The sequence below is a fragment of the Panthera onca genome, chromosome A3, assembly GCF_046562875.1.
Source record: "Panthera onca isolate mPanOnc1 chromosome A3, mPanOnc1 haplotype 2, whole genome shotgun sequence".
Classification (NCBI taxonomy): domain Eukaryota; kingdom Metazoa; phylum Chordata; class Mammalia; order Carnivora; family Felidae; genus Panthera; species Panthera onca.
Window position 1 is genome coordinate 38,084,827 of NC_138341.1, and position 20,095 is coordinate 38,104,921.

Below are 20,095 nucleotides of genomic sequence, written 5' to 3' on the forward strand. Positions count from 1 at the left end.
GTCATGGAAAAAGGAGCTCCCGTGTCCACAGAGTCCTTCAGCTTTGTGAAGGCTACTTCTGTTGCCTTCTTTAACCTCTCTTTCTCCTCTGACATAATCCACCAAAGAGGGAGAACAGTTCTTCCTCACTCCTGATGTCTCCTGCCATCACACACCTGTTCTCTGCTCTCCCTCCCTCCCTCCCTCCCTCCCTCCCTCCCTCTACCCAAGTGGAGGCAAGACCATACGTCCTAGTGCACACCTACTGTCCTGGTGTAATCGCCAGTACCACCGCCTTTCCCTTTCAAAAGTGCCATATTTTATGATAAATTATGTGGTCACCCTACTTATTAGAAAAAGGGATAGTGTGGCTCAGTTGCTATTTGCCTACTTTCCACTGGGAACCAACTGAATTGAAGAAAGCATCCTTATAAATGTGAAATGACAGAAACATTTTGTGGAACTGTCCTGAGTCAGGTGCCTGGACCCTGTTCTATCTGAACATGGAAGCTCCCTGGTGTCAGGGAGAATAGTTTCTCAGGCTGAATGAAGGAATTCTGGTGAGGAGCACCTCCACCTGACAGGTCCCCAGCTTCTCAGAGTCCAGGGAAGGTCACCCCTGTGAGCATCCTGGTCCTTAAAAACAGATTGAAAATCCCTCTGTTAGGAATCCAGAAGATAGAGGCACTTTCTCCAAGACTGAGATTCTAGCTTATAGCTTTTCCCAGTAATCTCTTTTCAGTTCCCAGTGCCTGGAAAGTGTGGGCTTTTCTAGACATTTGTGAAGACAGAAGACTCTTCTAGCATTCCCTATGCCAGCAGAGCTTGAAGGGACTGTGGGGTAATATTCTTCAGAAGCAGTTGGTGGAAACTCCCACCCCAGCTCAGAACTTTGGGATATATAGGAGGGTGGAAGATAATCCCAGACGTCCTCAAGACTCATGTAAAGAAGATGGGGTTGGCAGAAGGCTTGGAACCATGAGATTTTTCTCTAAGGGAGCAATGGGTCAAGTGATGAGATGCTGAATCCCAAAAAGAGTTTGAGCCTGGGAGTTACTTAAGTCCTTCGGACAGTGCTTAACAGTGGGTAGAGGCAGGGTGACACCAATAGTCATATCATCCCCGACAGCCACACACCCCCCACCTACTGAAATCTGATGAAACCAGACTACACCCAAGAGTGTGGGAACACCTTCCCTGCAGATCCGAAGCCAGTGCCCCACAGAGGGGGCTGTGCCTTTCCTATTTTTGCTCTTTGCTTGCAGCATTTTGGCCCTAAGCCTGGTAAAAGGGTTCCAAAACCAAAACATCATCTCCTCTTCCCCTAGCATTCTGAGAAAAATGACAAGAAAGTTAGGACACCTTGACTGGGTATTGTTAGGGGGCCTGATAATCAGGTGGGAAAGTGGAGTGAATATTGCAAAATCTAAAGAAGTGACTGCTCTAAAGGAAAATTAAAAAAATGAAATATTTTGACGTTTATACCTAGATGATTAGATGGACACTTATAAATGGGTTGAAAAGCAAACAGACCAAGGAGAAGAAAGACTCAGGAGTCATAGGATGGGGGCTTAGCCCTGGAGAGGGGCATGGGGATTCCTGCGAAGGCATAGAGAATACGTTTCCTGAAAAGATCTGAAGATTGGGCTAAGAGAAGGAAGATGGTGTGGGGCAAGATTCTGTTGTTTATAATTATGAATTTAAAAAATTCTATCTAGCCTTTTTGAAATGTTTATTTATTTATTTTGAGGGGCACAGAGGGGCAGAGAGTGAGGGAGACAGAGAATCCTAAGCCGGTTCTGCTCCCAAAGTGGGGCTCAATCCCGTGACTGTGCATCATGACCTGAGCCAAAATCAAGAGTCGCATGTTTAACTGACTGAGCCACCAGGCACGCCTCTATCTGGCTTTTAAAAATAATGTGTACATTACAGTGATAAAAATTAAAATGAATTAAAATAGTATGATGCTGTGCCCTTGTTTTACTCATCTGGAAATGTCTTTCTTTTTTCACTGGGAATGGGAACTGATTCCCTTTTAAGGGGATAAATATAGGAAATACAGGAGGGTTTATCTAAATCACAAAAATGGCATCTTTCCTCTTTTCTCCAGAGAGGAAAACCAAACCTCTGATGAATACACTTGAGAACACCAAGCTCATTTTTCACATTCATTTTCACCTGGATGTTGGAGTTTCTGCCTCAATCCTTGTCTTTCTTGGTGACAAAGTCAATGATGAACTAGAACTTCCATCCCCTGACCCTTCTGTGGGTGCCCAAATAGCTCAGGGCACCTGGACAGGTCATTCTCGGGCCTTCAGAGGCCCTTGAGCCAATGAATGAGTAAGTACGTGATCCTGTCCAGAGTGCCTCGTCCTGCTTTCTCAAAGAAAGGAACCCAGAGATGTCCCTCTCCTGGTTTAGAGTAAGGTGGATACTATTGGAGACCAGCCTTGGTGATTCAGCCGATCAGAGGAGGCCATGTCTGGGCAAGACGAAATGTAGGGCTGCACTGCCCTGCCTGCATTCTACCTGTAGGCAGTTTGCCCTTCCCTGAGTTTCTCCAGTCTGGAGAGTGTAATTGAATCACGGTAACTGTAGCATAATAATTGCTAAACTAAACCTGAATCTATAGAGTGGGAGGAGCCCTGGCTCTAGATTCCTTCTTCTGACCCTTAGGTATGTTTGTAAGTGCTTGAGAAACAAGTGGCATCCCTCTCTGTCCCTCTCCATGGTGCGCACGGGTGTCTGCATGCATCTGTGACCGCAGATAGAAGCTGTGTATCACCATGTCCAGGTTCTTTCTGCCACGAACTTCCACGGATGTTCCAGCATCAAGAATGCTTTGCTCTTTCTGAATTCCTTTGAGACTTGTTTGTGGGTTCTCTCAATAGACCAGAGAGTGCAACCATATGCTCTTTTGGAAGACTTGGCTCCTATAGAAGACCCAGCTGGTCCATAATTTCTGTTTTCGTACATTCTTCGAATCGTTATATGAATAATGGGATTCTTCTGCATCCTTTTTGTTGTCTTTTTATTTTGTCTAGTTTTAAACACACTCAAGTGCCCTTTAGGCAATTGGACTTAGTAACTGCCAGATATGATTTAGAGGCAAATTCTCATCAAAATCGAATACTAAATTTTATGTGCTGATTTGACTCTTCAATTGACTCAGCTCAATTAAAGGAGTGCATGTTTGGTACTACTAAATTTGCATGGATAATTTTGTGTTTCTTAGTCTAATTTAGTGTATGCATCATAATTAGGGTAGTTCTGCAGTGAGAGAATTTCCTTGGGCATTTCCCTCCTTGAGGGAATGAATAACAGGAGTTTCAGTGAGCCTTTGAAGCTGACATTTGAAGTTCAGTGGTATTGTTCCTTCTGAGGTTAGATGATAGCTTGATGGGCACCTTCTTTCCCTCTACTACAAAGCCCTAAGTGGGGCTGGGATATCCCCAGAGGACAGATTGTATTGATAATTCGGGCCAGGAGTCAGCTTGTGATCTGAGCTTTGCACTTCCAAACAGGAAAGATGCTTTTTTTTCCCCCTTCTTGCTATAAGATGGGGAGAGGAGGCTTTAGAGAACAAAGTATCCAGACCAGATCCACAATTCCAGCTCCAGAGGGCTTCTCATTGCTGGCTGGGCTCAGGGATCTGCCCAAGAGAGTGAAAGATGTGAGAACTAAATTGGCTAATGGCATAGTATTTTTTTAAATTTTATTTAAATACAAGTTAGTTAACATGTAGTGTAATAATAATTTCACGAGTAGAACCCAATGATTCATCACTTACATATAACATCCAGTGTTCATCCCTACAGTGCCCTCCTTAATGCCCATCCTCCATTTAGCCCATCCCCCCTCCCCTCCCTTCCAACAACCCTCAGTTTGTTCTCTGTATTTAAGAGTCTCTTATAGTTTGCCTCCCTCTCTTTTTTATCTTGTTTTCCTTCCTTTCCCCTATGTTCATCTGTTTTGTTTCTTAAATTCCACATATGAGTGAAATCATGTGATATTTATCTTTCTATGACTGACTTATTATGCTTAGCATAATACACTCTAGTTCCATCCACATTGTTGCAAATGGCAAGATTTCATTCTTTTTGATTGCCGAGTAATACTCCAGCGTGTGTGTGTGCGTGCGTGTGTGTGTGTGTGTGTGTGTGTGTCATATCTTTTTTATCTATTCAGCTAATGATGTAGTTTTAACCCAAATGCTGTTTACGTCTGAGCCACCTTTGCTGGTCCTCTGTGCAGAGCAAGTTAATATCAGTCCTTCATTTTCTTTTCTTCAGTCACTCTTGGCTTCTGACCAAAAACCAGACTCTGCCCTTTTCCCATCTGGGACCAGCAACAGTTGAGAGGGAAGGGGCCCAGAGCTAGGGGACCAGAAGGCTAGCTGCCCAGGAATGGCCTTCTTTGAGGCCAGACCCAGGGGTGGGATGTAGCTGGATCACTCTGAACATTTTCCATTTGGGAATTTTGAGTTCCATTGTTAGAAAATTTAATCTCTCCCCAGTTAGGATATATATATTGTTAGAGTTGAGTTTTTATTTATTATTAAAACAAAAAGCCCAGCTCCGCCAAGACCTGAGTGTCCCCTGAGGGAATGTCCTCAGTTGGATGGTCTTGAGACCTGATGGGGGTGGCCCGGCCAGACTCTTGCTTGAACAGAGACTCAAGAGGTGACGATATGTTGTGTGCATAAAGTAAATATGGACACTTGCAAAAAACCCAAAACCAAAACCAAAATATGGTCATTGTGTACCAGATCCTGTCCTGTGGTACTTCTATTTCTTTGCAAATAGAGGAGCTTTCTTACCGGGAAGTCCAATGGTTCTGGACGTGCCCATTTGTTTTCAGGAAATCTCTGCTCCATGTTTCTTCTCTCGAAGGTCCAATTCCTATAGAAAAGAAAGGTAGTTTCCTGATGGGAAATATTTAACCCAGCTGTGACCTCTGGTTGCATCACTGTGATAGTTCATACAGAGTGAGATATATGGTAGTGGGTGACATCCTTGAGTCTCAGTCCAGTCTGGCTACAAGCTGAGGAGGCTGACTAATGTTGGGGAAGATACAGGATAGTGAAGACTAAGTCTCAGATGAGAGACCATGGGATTGGTTATTTTAGGAAGTCATGACCCCAGAATGCAGGGAGAAGAGATAAGCTTCATGACTTCAAGGATCAGTGGTAGGAGAGGGAGGCAGAGAGACAGAAATGAGGACAAGAGATTGAGCTTCAGATGGATTCAGAGACAGGCTGGGAGAGCCCATCCCCTCCTCTCAACTGCTCAATCTCCATCTATGCCTGTGTTTCAGGTGATGAACTCAGCAAGGAGACTGACTCAGTGCGAAACTTCCCATTGCAGACCAGACAAAGCACGTCCTCGTGGGATCTACTTTCTTTATCACCGGACTGAAGGCAAGTAGTCATGGGTCTAAAGGGTGAGGACAGAGAAAGGGTAGGGTGGCCTCAGATTTCTGCATCTGGCCTCTTGTTTCTGAGTTGGATATCAACTAGTGAAGATTGGACTTTGGATGCCAAACTCACTCCAGGCATCTTGGTGTCCAAGGAGGTGGCCAGTGTGTGCTTTGTAGGATGAGGCAGGCACCAACTTTGAGTTCTGCTCTTTCTTGACCCTTGACCATTACAAGCTGAATGACAGAGAGTCCCACTGTGCACTCATTACAAAACTCAGTGAACACGAAAGAAGAAAAAATCAGATAACCCCAAACGTGGTCACCATCCTCACCCTGTGGGCATCCTCACTATGGCACATTTCTCCAGCTAAAAACACTGATTAGCTTTGTATTTAGTTGGGTCAAGAAAGATTTTTAACATAGCTGGAGTAACTATCAAATTAACATACAGTATGTAACTTCCAAAGTTGAGGGAAGGATGAACAAAGGAGAAACAAACAAAACCTCACTCATCCAGATGAAGGCACTAAATGAAGGAGAAAAAGAAACAAGAGAAAGAGAGAGAGAAAGAAAGAAAGAAGGAAAGAAAGAAAGAAAGAAAGAAAGAAAGAAAGAAAGAAAGAGAAAGAAAGAAAAGAAAAGGATGGTAGAAATAAATTGACATATTTCAGTAATTAGTCAATTTAAATTAACTTTCCGGTTAAAAGAAGGTTAACAGACTAGAAAAAGAAATACTGCAATGTGCTAATTACAGGAGACATCCTTAGAACTAAAAGGCATGAGTTTCTTTCAGTGTCAGTGAGTAGGCTCTGATTGGACCAAGACTTTCCCAAAACCAACTACAAGACCTGGTGGGAAATGGGGAGGGACCCAGAATGCATTGGTGACCAAGCATAAGCAAACACATGCAAGCACATTCTGCAGGGGAGTAGCTCCTTGGAAAAATATGTCCAATTTTCATTCTGATGGCAGGCTTAAGCCGCACAGCATAAGACAACTAAAGCTAAACCCTAAAGTCCTCCTTGAAGAACCAGGGGACAGATCTGGGACAACCACAGCACTGGAAAGTAAGGGGGTAATCTTAGAAGGAGAGAGGCAGGGGCATCTGGGTGGCTCAGTAGGTTAAGCATCCGACTTCGGCTCAGGTCATGATCTCATGTTTTGTGGGTTTGAGCCTCGTGTTGGGCTCTGTGCTGACAGCTCAGAATCTGGAGCCTGCTTCAGATTGCGTCCCCCTCTTTCTCTCTGCCCCTCCTCTGCCCCCTTCTCTGCTTGTGCTCTCTCTCTCTCTCAAAAATAAATAAACACTTAAAAAAAAAAAAAAAAAAAAAAGGAGAGAGGCAGTGAGGGAGAGCTCAAAATTCAGTGTAAAAAGTGCCCAAATCCCTGGCTGACCCTCGAGCTATGCCTAGAAGCCCAGCTAAAGGTAAAGGAACTGATCTGACATATTTACCGCCACTTGAGGGACAGGGTTTGTATTTTGAGTCTAATGAAGTTACTGCATGGTAGAGCAGAAATATAAATTTCTTCAAAGGAGTGTAACAGATATAGAGCCTCTGCAATATAACGTTTATAATGCCCAGGGAACAATTCAAACTTACGAGGAACAAAGAATGTGTGCTCCTGTGTCAAGAATTATGGCAATGACGACCAACCCTGAAATGATCTAGATGTCAGAATTAGCGGGCAAAAATTGTAAAACAGAACCATATTAACAGAATAAAGGAGAAATGCCATATGATTATTTCAATGGCTACAGAGAAAACATTAGGTTAAAGTTAACCCCTACTCATGATATACACTCTCAGTCCACCAGGGACAGAAAAAACTTTTTCAGTATCTAAAAGGGCATCTACACACACACACACACACACACACAAATCTACAGCTCACACTTAATGGTGAGAGACTGGATGTTTTTTCCTGAGATCGGTAATCAGTCAAGGATGGTTGTATTCAACATTTTACCAGAGATCCTAGCCATTTAAATTAAAAATAAATTAAATTAAAATATCCAAGGAATGAAGACCCGAAAATAAGAAAAGCTGTCCCTATTTGCAGACGATATGATTGTATGGAAAATCCTGAGAAATCTACAGAACAACTACCAGAACTAATAAGTGTAAGGTGGCAGGATACAGTGTTAATATAGGAAAGTTAATTGCATTTTTTAATGTTTATTTATTTACCTTGAGTGGGGGGAAGGGACAGAGAGAGAGGGAGACACAGAATCTGAAGCAGGCTCCAGGCTCTGAGCAAGAGGTCCGCACAGAGCCTGATGCGGGGCTCGAACCCACGAACTGTGAGATCATGACCTGAGCCGAAAGTCGGACGCTCAACCGACTAAGCCACCCAGGCACCCCCCCAATGGTATTTCTTAAACAAATAACAAACTTTCTTTAAAAAATTGGAATATAACATACACAGAGGACACTGCACAGCTCATCAGGATATAGTTTGCTGAATTTTCCGATTATACACATAAGCACCCAGAAGCAGCCCTTGCTCCTTGCAGCCACTATTTCTACCTCAGGGTGTGGCTAACCCCTAGCCTGATGTCCAACACCATGGATTAGTTTTCCTCAGTTTTGAATTATGTAAATGAAACAATACAGCATGCATTCTTTTTGTGCTTGGTTTCTTTTGCAATATTATGTTTGAGAACCATCTTTGAAGTTAAGCAAAAAAGCAAACTTTAAATAAATAACACACTTGAATGATTTTTTAAAAAAATTCAGGTAGGATGAAGGGAACAAAGTGAAAATCAGTTCTGCCTCCCAACCCATTTTCTCATTTTCTTTTTTGCCTAGAGATAATTTAATTGACTTTTTCCAGTTTGCAGACTATCTTTGGAGAGAAATTTAGGACACAAACAAGCCTCTGAATGTGTACTTTTTCCACATACATGGTAGCACATGCTACATATAGAAGAGGACCCTTCAGAAGATGTACTTCTGAGATATTTTCTGAGTCAACCCACTCTTTATCCATCCCTGTTGTCATTGTTCATTCACTGTTGAAGAATAAGGGGCTGTTAGTTTGTGACTGTCCCTCAAGTTGGGATTGTCTGGCGTTTCCTCATGATTAGATTCAGCTTATGCACGGTTGGCAGGAACATTCCAGAAGAGATCACGTGTCCTTCTCAGTGTATCATCTGTAAGGAGATGCCTTGTGTTGGCTTGTGCCCTTACTGGTAAATGAAATTTTGGCCACTTGGTTAAGGTGAGGTTGGCTAGGTTTCTCCACTGCAAAATTACCAATTTTTCTTTTGTTTAAAGATTTTTTAAAATTGTTTATTCATTTTTTAAAATATTTATTTTTTGAGAGAGAGAGACACACACGGAGTGTGAGCTGAGGAGGGACAGAGAGAGAGGGAGACACAGAGTCTGAAGCAGGCTCCAGGCTCTGAGCTATCAGCACATAGCCCGACATGGGGCTCGAACTCACAAACCACGGGATCATGACCTGAGCCGAAGTCAGACATTCAATCGCCACCCAGGCGCCCCACCCTGGGCGCCACCCAGGCGCCCCACCAATTTTCCTTTTGTAATTGATAGGTAGTCTGTGAGGAGATTCTTTAAGGCAATGTACATCTTGTGCTTATCAACCATTTGCTTAAAGGTTTTAACTCTTGTTGATGATTTTTGCCTGAATCAGTCATTACTCTGATGATTGCAAAATATTACTATGTTTATTTTTATTATCCTTGAACTAACTGTATTTTTTTATATGTTGACAGCAAGCTGTTAGAAAATGAAATAAAAAAGCAATTCCACTTATAATAAAATACTTAGGAGAGATTTAACAAAAGATGTAAAAGATCCATACATGGCTGTAAACTTAAAAATGGTCAAGATGATAAATTTGTTAAGTGTATTTTACCACAGTTAGATATAATAATAATAATAATAATAATAATAATAAATTAGAAAAGACAAATATGTAAACACTTATATAATAACTGTTATATATTTTTTCTGCCTATCGTTTTGTTTTTATTTACATATGTAGCTACACAGAGTTCTTTTTTTTTTTAATTTTTTTAACATTTATTCGTTTTTGAAAGGCAGAGAGAGACAGAGCATGAATGGGGGAGGGGCAGAGAGAGAGGGAGACACAGAAACAAGCAGGCTCCAGGCTTCGAGCTGTCAGCACAGAGCCTGACGCGGGCCTCAAACTCACGGACTGCGAGATCACGACTTGAGCCGAAGTCAGCCGCTTAACCAACGGAGCCACCCAGGCACCCCAGAGTTCTCCTTTTTTAAAAAATAATTTATCGTCAAGTTAGCTAACATACAGTGTATAATGTGAGACAGGAGACCATCAAAATCCTAGAGGAGAAAACAGGCAACAACCTCTTTGACCTCGGCCACAGCAGCATATAGATATTAAAAAAAGAAGTAGTCCCTGGTTCTTGAGGCATTTGTGAAAGGAGGTGATTCTACTCCATCAGTGCTAAGTGTCACAGTCAGAGCCAAGGAAGGCTTGAGGCCTCCTCTGGGGGAGCCCCAAGGCAGTTGGCCTGGCCTTGTCTAATTCTGCTATGGATGCTCACTAGTCCAGGTCCTCTGTGGAAGGAGACAAAAAACAAAAAAACAAACCCTGCGGAGGAAAGACTGTCCAATCCAGTCTGGCCAAGAGTGGCCTCTCTGTGGGGTCATAGCCTTGCACCCAGAGCCTGTGCTTTGGCTGGAGAGGAGGAGGCTATGGCCCAGAAAGCAAACATGGGGCCAGACCGGTACTCTTCCTGATCTGTTGGGTTTTCCTTTCCACAATTGGCTTATTTCCAATTTTCAGCTACAGAATCTGGTTCAAGTCCTAGCTGTTCTGTGGACAGAGGTCCAGCAATGGCCAAACCACACAATCTGTGGGAGGTGAGTCCTCAGACTCTTGGAGGCCTCAGAAGTACAGATGAACAAAGCACCTGGACCTGCTTTGGAGGGTCTCACCATGATCTGAGGTGAGGAGGTTGCCAATGGCTCTTCTGTCCTTGGTGACTCAGTCAGGAGAAACTGCCCATAGGTGTGACACACACGAGTCTCACCCCATCGTTGTCTACACACTCCCCGGTTCCAGCTTGTAGAACTGGCCCTTCCCTAGACCCTCCACCCTGGAAGATGCCAGGAGACTAAGCAAAAACAACAAAGCAACACGTTCTGGCTCAGCACGTTCTGGCTGCAGTGACATGACCCACAAACTTCCCTGTGATTTCACAGGGTTTCCAGTGTTAACTCAAATATGCTGTGAGCCAAGTAGCACCTTCCCTTCTGTTGCTCCCCACAGCGACCACAGGATGTGGCTGTAGTTGGGGTAGGGGTCCTGGGCTGTGGTAGGAGGTAACCTTCTGTTCACAGCTCCCTGGAGGCTGTGTGTCTATGTATCACCATCATCTCCCCTATGCTAGGTAGGGCCTTCATGGTTGTTCTAAGCCACGAAAAGTCACTCTAGGGAATGAAGAATTCCCTCTGTCCTGATGTGTACCACACTCTGTCTTGGTGGGAGCCCTTTGTCTCTGGACCGACTCTATTGGTTTCTTCTGACTTTTTTGAAGCCTCTGTTCTTCTCAGGAAACCCCTTGGTCCTTTCTGCAAAAGACTCCTGGAAGGGAGCCCCTCTGGCCTCCAGCTCTGCCCTCCATTCCTTGATTGCTTGAATCTATAAGCATTACATGGTTTATTTGTTCACAGTGGGGAATGGGGATGAGTTAGTATGAAATTGAATTGCCAGAGTACTAACACCAGGTCCATCTCTTACTAGTTTGTGACCTTGGCTTTAGTTACTTAATCTCTCCATGCCTGACTTTGTCTTAACAGTTCAATGGGAATAAAAATTGCACTCACTTCACAGGCCCGATGGCACAATGCCTATATTGCTTTCGAGATAATGCTTGACCCAGTGAATGTGCAGCAAATGTTAACCTTTCCTGTAAGGGATTTGCATGTGCTCAGGTGGGGCCTTCTCCCTCTCTGGGTCAAGTAAGATGCATTTGCACACGGGCAAGGAAGTGTTTAGTCTTGAACTAGCCTCACATTTAGGTCAATGCAAACATGGCCTCTGCCACGTTCTCAGGGTTTTCTTTACATACCTGGGGAGGGGTGCTGGAGAGGTGGGAAACAGGGGTGGGTGGGTGGGTGGGTAGGAAGGAGGTGTCTGTGGGTTTGTGCTAAGTGCTGACCTTGCTCTTCGCAGCCTCTGTTTCATCCATCCTCATGACAACCCGGTGAGGTGGTTTGTTCCTCTTTTCTTTACAAAAAAATGCAAATGAGGTGAGATGAATCATGGAATCAGAGAGAAGAGGCAAATTCCCCCAGGCCACGTGGCTGATGATGAGGAGGATGATACAGCTGACATTTAAGCACCTGCCTATGCCGGGCATTGCTGTAAACACTGCACAAACATTAACTCCTTTCATCTTAACAACCACCCCTGAGCCAGTACTATTTTTGATCCCCATTTTGCAGATGAGAACTCCAAACCCCAGAAATATTAAACAACTTGGCCAAAGACATATGGTAATAAGTGACAGATTTAGGACTGGAATCAAGATGGTCTTGACCAGAGTTGGCAAACATTTTCCTATCAAGGGCCACACAGTAAATATCTTACATTTTGCACCCTATGCAGTTTCTGTCACAGATACTCAACTCTGCCATTGTGGTGTAGAAGGATACACAGACTGTTAACAAATGAGCGTGGCTGTGTTCCAATAAAGCTTTGTTTAGGAAACAAACAGAGGGCCCATGTTAGCCCACTGGCCCAAGTATGTCTACCATGGTCTTAACTGCTATATTAAGAGAATGAGGACCCAGAAGCATCAAAGTTCTCTGAGAAATGAAAAGATCATAATTGCGAACAAGACGTGAGACAGTTGTCTGGCCTTTTCAATGTGAAACAGCATACAACTTGTTCAGTGTTAGTGCAATATTATTTATTAAAGGCATACTGTGTGGGGCACCTGGGTGACTCAGTTGGTTAAGCGTCTGAGCTGGTTAAGCTCAGGTCATGATCTCACAGTTCGTGGGTTCAAGCCCTGTGTCAGGCTCTGTGCTGACCGCTCAGAGCCTGGAGCCTGCTTCGGATTCTGTGTCTCCCTCTCTGTCTGCCTCTCCCCTGTTCATGCTCTGTCTCCCTCTGTCTCTCAAAAATGAGTAAATGTTAAAAAAAAAAAAATTTTTTTTAAGGCATACTGTATACCAGGCCCATAAAGTGCTTGGAATACACTAATGAACAGAATAGACAGGAAACAGCTCCCTTGTATGAGCTTATCTTCCAGCAGGGTTCGGTGGGGGAGCTGATAAATAATACCCATAACACATGCTGAATTATACAATTATTAACAGATGATGAGCGCTGGAAAGAAATAGAGCATGGTAAGGGAAGTGTGATAGCAGGAAAGGAAAGAATAGGATGATGAGTATTGGTCTCACGGAGAAGGTGATATTTTAGCAAAGGCTTTAAGGATGTAAGGGAGTGAGCCACGCTCATATCTTGAAGTTCCCAGGCAGAGACAATAGCCGGTGGAAAGGCCCTGAGGCAGGACTGTGCCTGGCTGGTTCAAGAAAGAGCAAGAGGTCCATGGGCTTGAGTTACTGCATGGTGTGATCAAAGAACGTGGTCAAGAGTTAATGACAGCCTGGTTTTGTGGGGCCTGGGAGCATGGCAGAGACTTGCCTCTTACTCTCAGAGACTCAGGGACCAGAAGAGTTACATGATCTGAGGCCGACTGAGGAAGGCTCCCTCTGACTGCCGTGTTGTATCCTGTGGTCAACAGCTTTAGATTTAGCTTTCCTGGATTTGGTTCTGACCAATACTAATTATTGGTTTCGTATCAGGCAACATAATTAACCTTTCTGTACTTGGTTTCCACATCCATGAAACAGAGATAATAATAGCATTTACAACACAGGGCAGTTATGAGCATAAAATGGAAAAGTTCTCATGAAATAGAAAAAAAAACCCACTACACATAATTCTAGGGACATAGTGAACACCAAATCGATACTGGTCATTTTAAATTATTGTGAAATGTATCTTCCTAATAAAAAATTACTGTTTTACTAAACTGCTTGTGAATGTGTGCTTACACACTGATACAGGTGTGTCCCTTGTGCTGTTTGATTCCTCATCTCCACAGCAAGAGCGGGAACCATACCCCACTCCGGGGCACTGCCAATCTCACAAAGGTGGTGAGAATCACCATGGGGAAGCATTACCCCTCTGCAGACTGGGACAGCTTCTGGGGCAACCTCCATGGCCATATAAAGTCCATGAAGACTTGAGATGTTTCCTAAAAAGGGAAGACACCCACTGAAGACTGAGGAGAATGAAAAGAGAACAGGAGCAGAAATGCCCCATAGTGATGGCAAAGTGTATTCGTTACCTATTGCCGTGTAACAAAGTATTCCAAACCTTAGCAGCGGCTTCGAACAGCACGCATTATTCCACAGAGGTTCTCAGAATCCGGAATCAGAAGAGTGGCATTATCTGGGTCTGGCTCAGGGCTCCTCATGAAGTTGCAGTCAAGATGTCATCAGGGCTGCCTCATCCGAAGGCTGGAATGAAGATGTGGGGCCTGTTTCTAAGATTGCTCACACATAGCTGTTGTCAGGAGGCCTCAGTTCTCCACCACGTGGGCCTCTCCACAGGCTGCCGGAGTGTCCTCCTCACCTGGCAGCTGGCTCCCCCCAGGGGTGAGAGCCAAGAAAGATCAGGAAGAAGCTACAATACCTTTTGTGATCTAGCTTCAGATGTGACGCAACGTCACTTCTACCAGGTAGTAGATTCTTTGGAAGCAAGCGACTAAGTCCAGCCCACACTTGAAGGAAAATTAAGCTCCACCTCTTAAATGGTAGAGTGTTAAAGAATTTGTGGACAGATTTTAAAACCACCACACGTGATGTGTGACTTGGGGCGAAATAACATTGTCTTAAGTATTACCAGTTTAGTTTTCAACAAGTCCAAAATATAACTCTCGTACAAACACAAAGTGGGCATGTGCCAAAGATTTACCATTGTTAATAAATGAAGGAAGCAGCAGGACGATGAAACTGATTCAAAAGGTATGATCAGTCAGGAAAGAAATGGTGGGATGGGTTGGCTGACTTAGATTAAGAAAAACAAAAGCAAAACCCTGCTTAATGAATTGCAAGGCAATAAAACTGCACCCTTTGGATGCTGTATTTTTTATCAGGCAGAAATGATTTGCAATTTATCTCTCTCTCCTTAGTTCACATCTAACTTCGCAGAATCTGGTATCTACTCCACCATCATAAGTCAAGCCAAGGCATCCGTTTCCTAGAGAATCGAGTCATCACTGGTGGAGCCTGTTCCATGATGTTCCAATGCAACATTGGAAGCACATGTGGTCACCATTTTGTCTTTTTTCAAGATTGAAGAACTTAACATTTTTTTTCTAAATTTTTTTAGCATTTATTCATTTTTGAGAGATAGAGACAGAGTATGAGCAGGGGAGGGGAAGAGACAGAGGGAGACACAGAATTTGAAGCAGGCTCCAGACTCCGAGCTGTCAGCACAGAGCCTGCCACGGAGCTGGAACTCACGAATCCAGAGATGGTGACCTGAGCCGAAGTCAGACATTTAACCAACTGAGCCATCCAGGTGCCCCAAGAACTTAACTTTCTTAACGAGGGCTCGTTTTGTTTGTTTGTTTGTTTGTTTGTTTGTTTGTTTGTTTATTTATTTATTTATATTTTCACCATCTTAGCTCCTTCATTCACCTCTCCATCCATTTGTCCTGTACCCATCACCATGAAACACATTGCGAAGCAAACACAGCTGGCAGAAACATCCCCCTGCACCCTCAGCAAGTCGCCCCATCTGGAGGGGGACAGCCACGCATTGGCATCATTTCATGTTAGTCAGAATGAGGACAGAGCTTTTGAAGCCCCACACACGTGTCCTGTGGGCACGTGGGTGCAATTCACTGGGGTTAGAGGATCAGAGCCCAGGGAGGTTGGTGTTTTACTTTTTTGGGTGAAACAATATGTACTTCTCTATAATACTTTACAAACGAAAGCCTGTCTGCTTAAACCCATTTTGCTGATAGGACAACACCTTCTGGAGTTTCCTTCTGGTTTTGTTCTTTTTTTGCAATTATTTCAGTGTCGTTTCCATTTGGTCCATTTAATGATTTTAAAATGTTTTGGCAGGTGTTTTTCACATTAGAATAACTTGATATTTTATTTATTCCTGAACGCTGTAAGGGTTTTTTAATCTATAAGCTGGAATGCAATTTCTTTAACATTTATACCTGAACAATAAATTGCTATCAATGGCACTCAAGATATAATTAAATTCTTATTATGCACTGCCCTCTACCTTTAATTCAGATCCATCACAGAGAATGTATGGAGGTGTTGAAACTGCATGAATTGTTATCCAATCACATTTTATTTTGCCAGTTAGGTACTGGAGAAAGATCAATCACAGATGGCATGAGCTAGATTTTACTTTCTGAGGAAATAATCAAACGCATGAGCAAAGATGTTGATGCAAAAAATTTGTCACAACATGATTTTCAAGCAAATAATAATAAACTAATAATAATTCATTGCTATAAATAAATGATGCTGCATCTATATAATGAAATGTATTCAGCTATTCAATGTTGCATCATTCATATTTGGTATGGAAAGATATTCTGCTATTTGCTATATGAAAAAAGCAAGTTGAATCTAGTGTAGGTTTCTGTGAAACACTGTTGACAGTTACGTGTGTATGTATGCAGCATTGGCTTTCTGGTGGCACACTCACAGAACACAAGTATTCACTTTTTTTTTTCCCTGATCTGGATTTTCAGGTTTTTCTACAGTGAACATGTAGACTAAACATTGCCTACACAGGAAAACCCCACCTCCAGCATTTTCCATAGGCTTGGCAAAGTCAGGAAGGGAGGAAGGAAGGAAGGAAGGAAGGAAGGAAGGAAGGAAGGAAGGGGAAGGAAGGAGGGTTTGTTCTAAAATCTGCTTGCCTGGGGGGGCTATCTGCACTGTAGTCTTTGGGTCTGGAAGCACTTGAAGTCCAGGAGCTGAGTGCTGGGAAGTGCTGGAAAGCTTCAGGGAAGTTCCTCAGAATTGCTGAAAGAAGATTATCTCCAGAACCTTCCTTCCCTGGGAGAGGTGAGGAACAGCAGGTGTTTCTGGAGGCTTCGGGTGGTGTGAAATACCTGGGAAACCCCGCTCCTCCTCAGCTTGTGGCAGTTTCAGGGACTCCTCCCTAGTGCATTATTAAAAGGGCTGTGGCACCTCGGAGGAGTAGGCAGATACCGCGGGCTCTGCCAGGAGAAAGGAGCATTCTGAGGTGTCCTTTGGGGAGCTGGGCTTCATTCTCCCCAGCAGGGCTGAGGCTCTCTCCTGACCCCAGACCTGGAATCCTCTGCTCTGGGGGGGATGTTCCCATGCTGAGGGGGTGGGGTCAGAACGCTGCTTGCTACCCAGGCCCCTGCCAGCTCAACCTCTATTTCCACCTAAGATTTTGTGTTATTTCAAAACAGGAGAGTCTACACACTGTGAAACTCAAGATGGTCCTGAGTGGGGCGCTGTGCTTTCGGTGAGTATCAGCCTCTGATCGGTTGTGTCCTCTGGGGAGAAGTTAAGCTCCAGGTAGACCTGTTGTCCATCCTTTCTGCATAGGGAGGGGCTGTGGCTGTTCAGAGTGCAGGTGGGTGGGCAGCTGGGCAGTTATGAACAGCCCCTCACTGTCCTACAGAAAGTTTTTCCAGCTTTCATCAGGCTGAGACTGGCCACCTCATGGGGGTTCCCTGATGAGAAAGGGGAGCAAGTGAATCACTCTGTGTCGAGCTGCAGCTTCATGTGTCCATAATGAGGATGGAAGTCGGGAGACCCAGCTTGGAGCTGTCACCACCCACTGGGGTGAATATTAATGTCCATCCAGCGGCTCTGCTCTGCTACATCCTTGCTGCCCTTTGGGGCAAAACTAGTCAGTCTGTCTTCTGGCATGTACTGAGCCAGGCAGTCTGCCATGTTCTGGACTTTGCACTAATGAGCAAAAACGGTCCCTGCTCTCTCTGAACCAAGAGTCTACTATAGCTTTTCGCAAGGTGTGCTCAGTGGAACCCCAATCTTATGAGCTGCTTGATGCAGTGGTGCCCCGTGATCAAGAAATCTGGGAAATATTGCTTTCTGCGTCTCCGTATAAGAGAACCATGGCGTAATTCCACATGTTAGCAACTCTGAAGTACAGATTTGTTTATGTTTAGCTACCATTGAACCAGTTTGCGCGCAGCGTGCTTGTTTCCACGTAATATCTGAGGAAACCCACTTTGGGATGTATCTTTTCACCTCATAGGATGTTGGAAAATCAACTGAGATCAGAGATGAAAAATAAATTCTTTCATTTCAAAAATGAAATTCTTTCATTTCAAATTTAAAGATATCCCACAATTAATAAGTGGAAGTAAATGTGCCTTGATGTCTTCAATAATGACTGAAGAATCAGATTTTCATCTGGGAAAGGCCTGGGCGTTATCTAACCCATTGTCTTCATTTAGCAGTGGGGAGCCTCAGACCCAGAGTGGTCAAGTGACTTGTCTGTTGTGATCTGGAAGTAATGGTGGCGAGCCAGACAAGCACCCGGGACTCTGACTCACAGTCCAGTTTCTTTTCCAACATCACCCATGGAGGAGATTGGTTGGTGTAGCAAAGATTGAATGGGGTGGAGGAGCAAATCCAAGACTCAGGTGCAGTCCCATTGTTGTTGGAGTCCCGTTGTTGTCCCATTGGTAGGGTATGAGCCCAGCAGGGCTGGGAAGAAGGTTGGGCTGTTGCTCCTGGCACAGTGGGAAGAGAGGGAGACAGTGGGGCTCTGTAGAGCCCAGCAAGCCGGAGCACCCCCTCCTCCCCTAACTAAGTGTCCTCCTGTCCTGATGTTTCAGGATGAAGGATGCAGAATTGAAGGTGCTTTATCTGCATGATAACCAGCTTCTAGCTGGAAGGCTGCATGCAGGGAACATCATCCAAGGTTGGTGGCAAAACACGACACCACTTCCCTAGACACTCTGAGGGGACGGGGCCTGAAGAGGGCTTGGAACAGCCATGCAAACTGGCACAGACCTACAGACCCCAGGCCTGACACAGTGGACGGGGCATCATAAAAGCAGACCCTGAACAAGGACAAATAAACTACAGTATCTTCCAGCAAAGTGAGGACACATGCCCCAACGCCACCTGAGGCCTCTGTGCAGAGATGGGGAATATTTCTAAGATGAATGCTTTGTCCTTCCCTCAGAGGTGGACTTAGACCAAACATTTATTTTCCTGGGATCCAGTGCTGAGGAGAGATCTAAAACAGGCTCCCTAGGCCTTTATTCCCACGTGGGAGTGGTTTTCTGCCCCTTTACCCTGGGTCCCCTCTGCTCTTTGGGGATTCCTGGTCACTCAGAGTGGTGGGACCCAGATGGCTGGTGGGCTTACTCCTTCTGCCCCGTACACTGTGGTAGGTCTTCTCTCTAGAACAGCACATACCTGGCCACTTGGGACACTTGTATAGGCTGTGTGCGTGTGCGTGCACGTGTGCATGCTCGCATGTATGTATACGTGAGTGCATGTGTGCATGTGTTTGTATGAGTGGTGGGGGATGGTACAGAGAAGAATGAGACCCTCTTCTGGTCTCAGGAATCTCACAGGTGGTAGAACAGTCCAAATAACCCTGATGAGAGGCTTATCCAATCGAGTTTCCAAAAAGAGGCCAGAGGGTCAAGCGGCGTTAAAGGAAGTGGTCAAATCTTCCTGGGGACTAGAGAAGACTTGAAAATTTGAGCCTGGACCAGGGGGTGGGCATGGGGTGGGAGGTGGTACAATGTGCTTATGTCCCTTGATGTCACTGGGCCAACTGACGGGAGACCACCCTTCCCTAGGTGACAGCTGCTAACAGGCTTCCCTTCTTCTCAGTCTGGGGACAGGAGGTCTCACACACGTCCTGCTCTCCAAAGTCCATGATGCAGGGAGAGGGAGGGAAGGGCAGTCAAGGCCTCTGCATCTGACTTCCTTTCTCTAGGCGAGGAGATTAGTGTTGTCCCCAATCGGTCTCTGGATGCCAAGCTCTCTCCAGTCATCCTGGGTGTCCAGGGAGGGAGCCAGTGCCTGTCATGTGGGACAGGGCAGGAACCGACTCTGAAACTAGAGGTGAGTCCTATTGGGACATCCTTGCTCTCTGATCTCACAAAGCCAGCAGATGCTGAAGCCACGAGCTGGGTGTCCTGGGGCCCAAGCTCCTCTCCCTTGTGGGGTTCTGTTGATTGCAGCCCTGCCTCTCCGTGCTCCTGGCCCAGCTCTCCTGCCTCTCCCACTCCTTTCCCCTCACCTGCCATGCCCTTCTGCTCACAGCCAGTAAATATCATGGAGCTCTACCTCGGTGCCAAGGAATCCAAGAGCTTCACTTTCTACCGGCGAGACACAGGGCTCACCTCCAGCTTTGAGTCAGCTGCCTACCCAGGCTGGTTCCTCTGCACTGTGCCAGAAGCAGACCAGCCTCTCAGACTCACCCAACTCTCAGAGGATGCCAGCTGGGACAGCCCCATCACGGACTTCTACTTCCAGCAGTGTGACTAGGGCAATGTGCCCCCAGAACTCCCTGGGCAGAGCCAGCTCAGGCAGGGGTGAAGGTGGAAGAGGACACTGATGGCAGCCACCCCCTCTGCTCTCAGGGACCCCACCTCTGG

General features: G+C 45.0%; 2 protein-coding genes across 2 annotated transcripts in view; both read left to right on the forward strand.

The window, feature by feature from the left end:
* Nucleotides 1-8,998, forward strand: part of IL36B (interleukin 36 beta) — a 31,599-nt gene extending 22,601 nt beyond the window's left edge. The window contains exon 5 of the transcript XR_009616435.2: nucleotides 5,296-8,998. The gene's annotated coding sequence lies outside the window, so the exon portion shown is untranslated. The remainder of the gene's footprint in view (nucleotides 1-5,295) is intronic.
* Nucleotides 8,999-9,476: 478 nt separating this feature from the next.
* Nucleotides 9,477-19,985, forward strand: IL36RN (interleukin 36 receptor antagonist). The gene is made up of 6 exons (XM_060655160.3): nucleotides 9,477-10,357; nucleotides 13,494-16,535; nucleotides 16,910-16,965; nucleotides 18,311-18,396; nucleotides 19,432-19,559; nucleotides 19,761-19,985. The coding sequence occupies exons 3-6, from the start codon at nucleotides 16,937-16,939 to the stop codon at nucleotides 19,983-19,985; spliced, it is 468 nt and encodes a 155-aa protein (XP_060511143.2). The 5' UTR covers nucleotides 9,477-10,357; nucleotides 13,494-16,535; nucleotides 16,910-16,936.
* The last annotated feature ends 110 nt before the right edge of the window (nucleotides 19,986-20,095 follow it).

Coding starts and splice junctions, on each gene's coding strand:
- IL36RN (XM_060655160.3), top strand. CDS start 16,937: ATGGTCCTGAGTGGGGCGCTGTGCTTTCG. Junction 16,966..18,310: donor AGTGGGGCGCTGTGCTTTCG/GTGAGTATCAGC, acceptor CTGATGTTTCAG/GATGAAGGATGCAGAATTGA. Junction 19,560..19,760: donor AACCGACTCTGAAACTAGAG/GTGAGTCCTATT, acceptor TTCTGCTCACAG/CCAGTAAATATCATGGAGCT.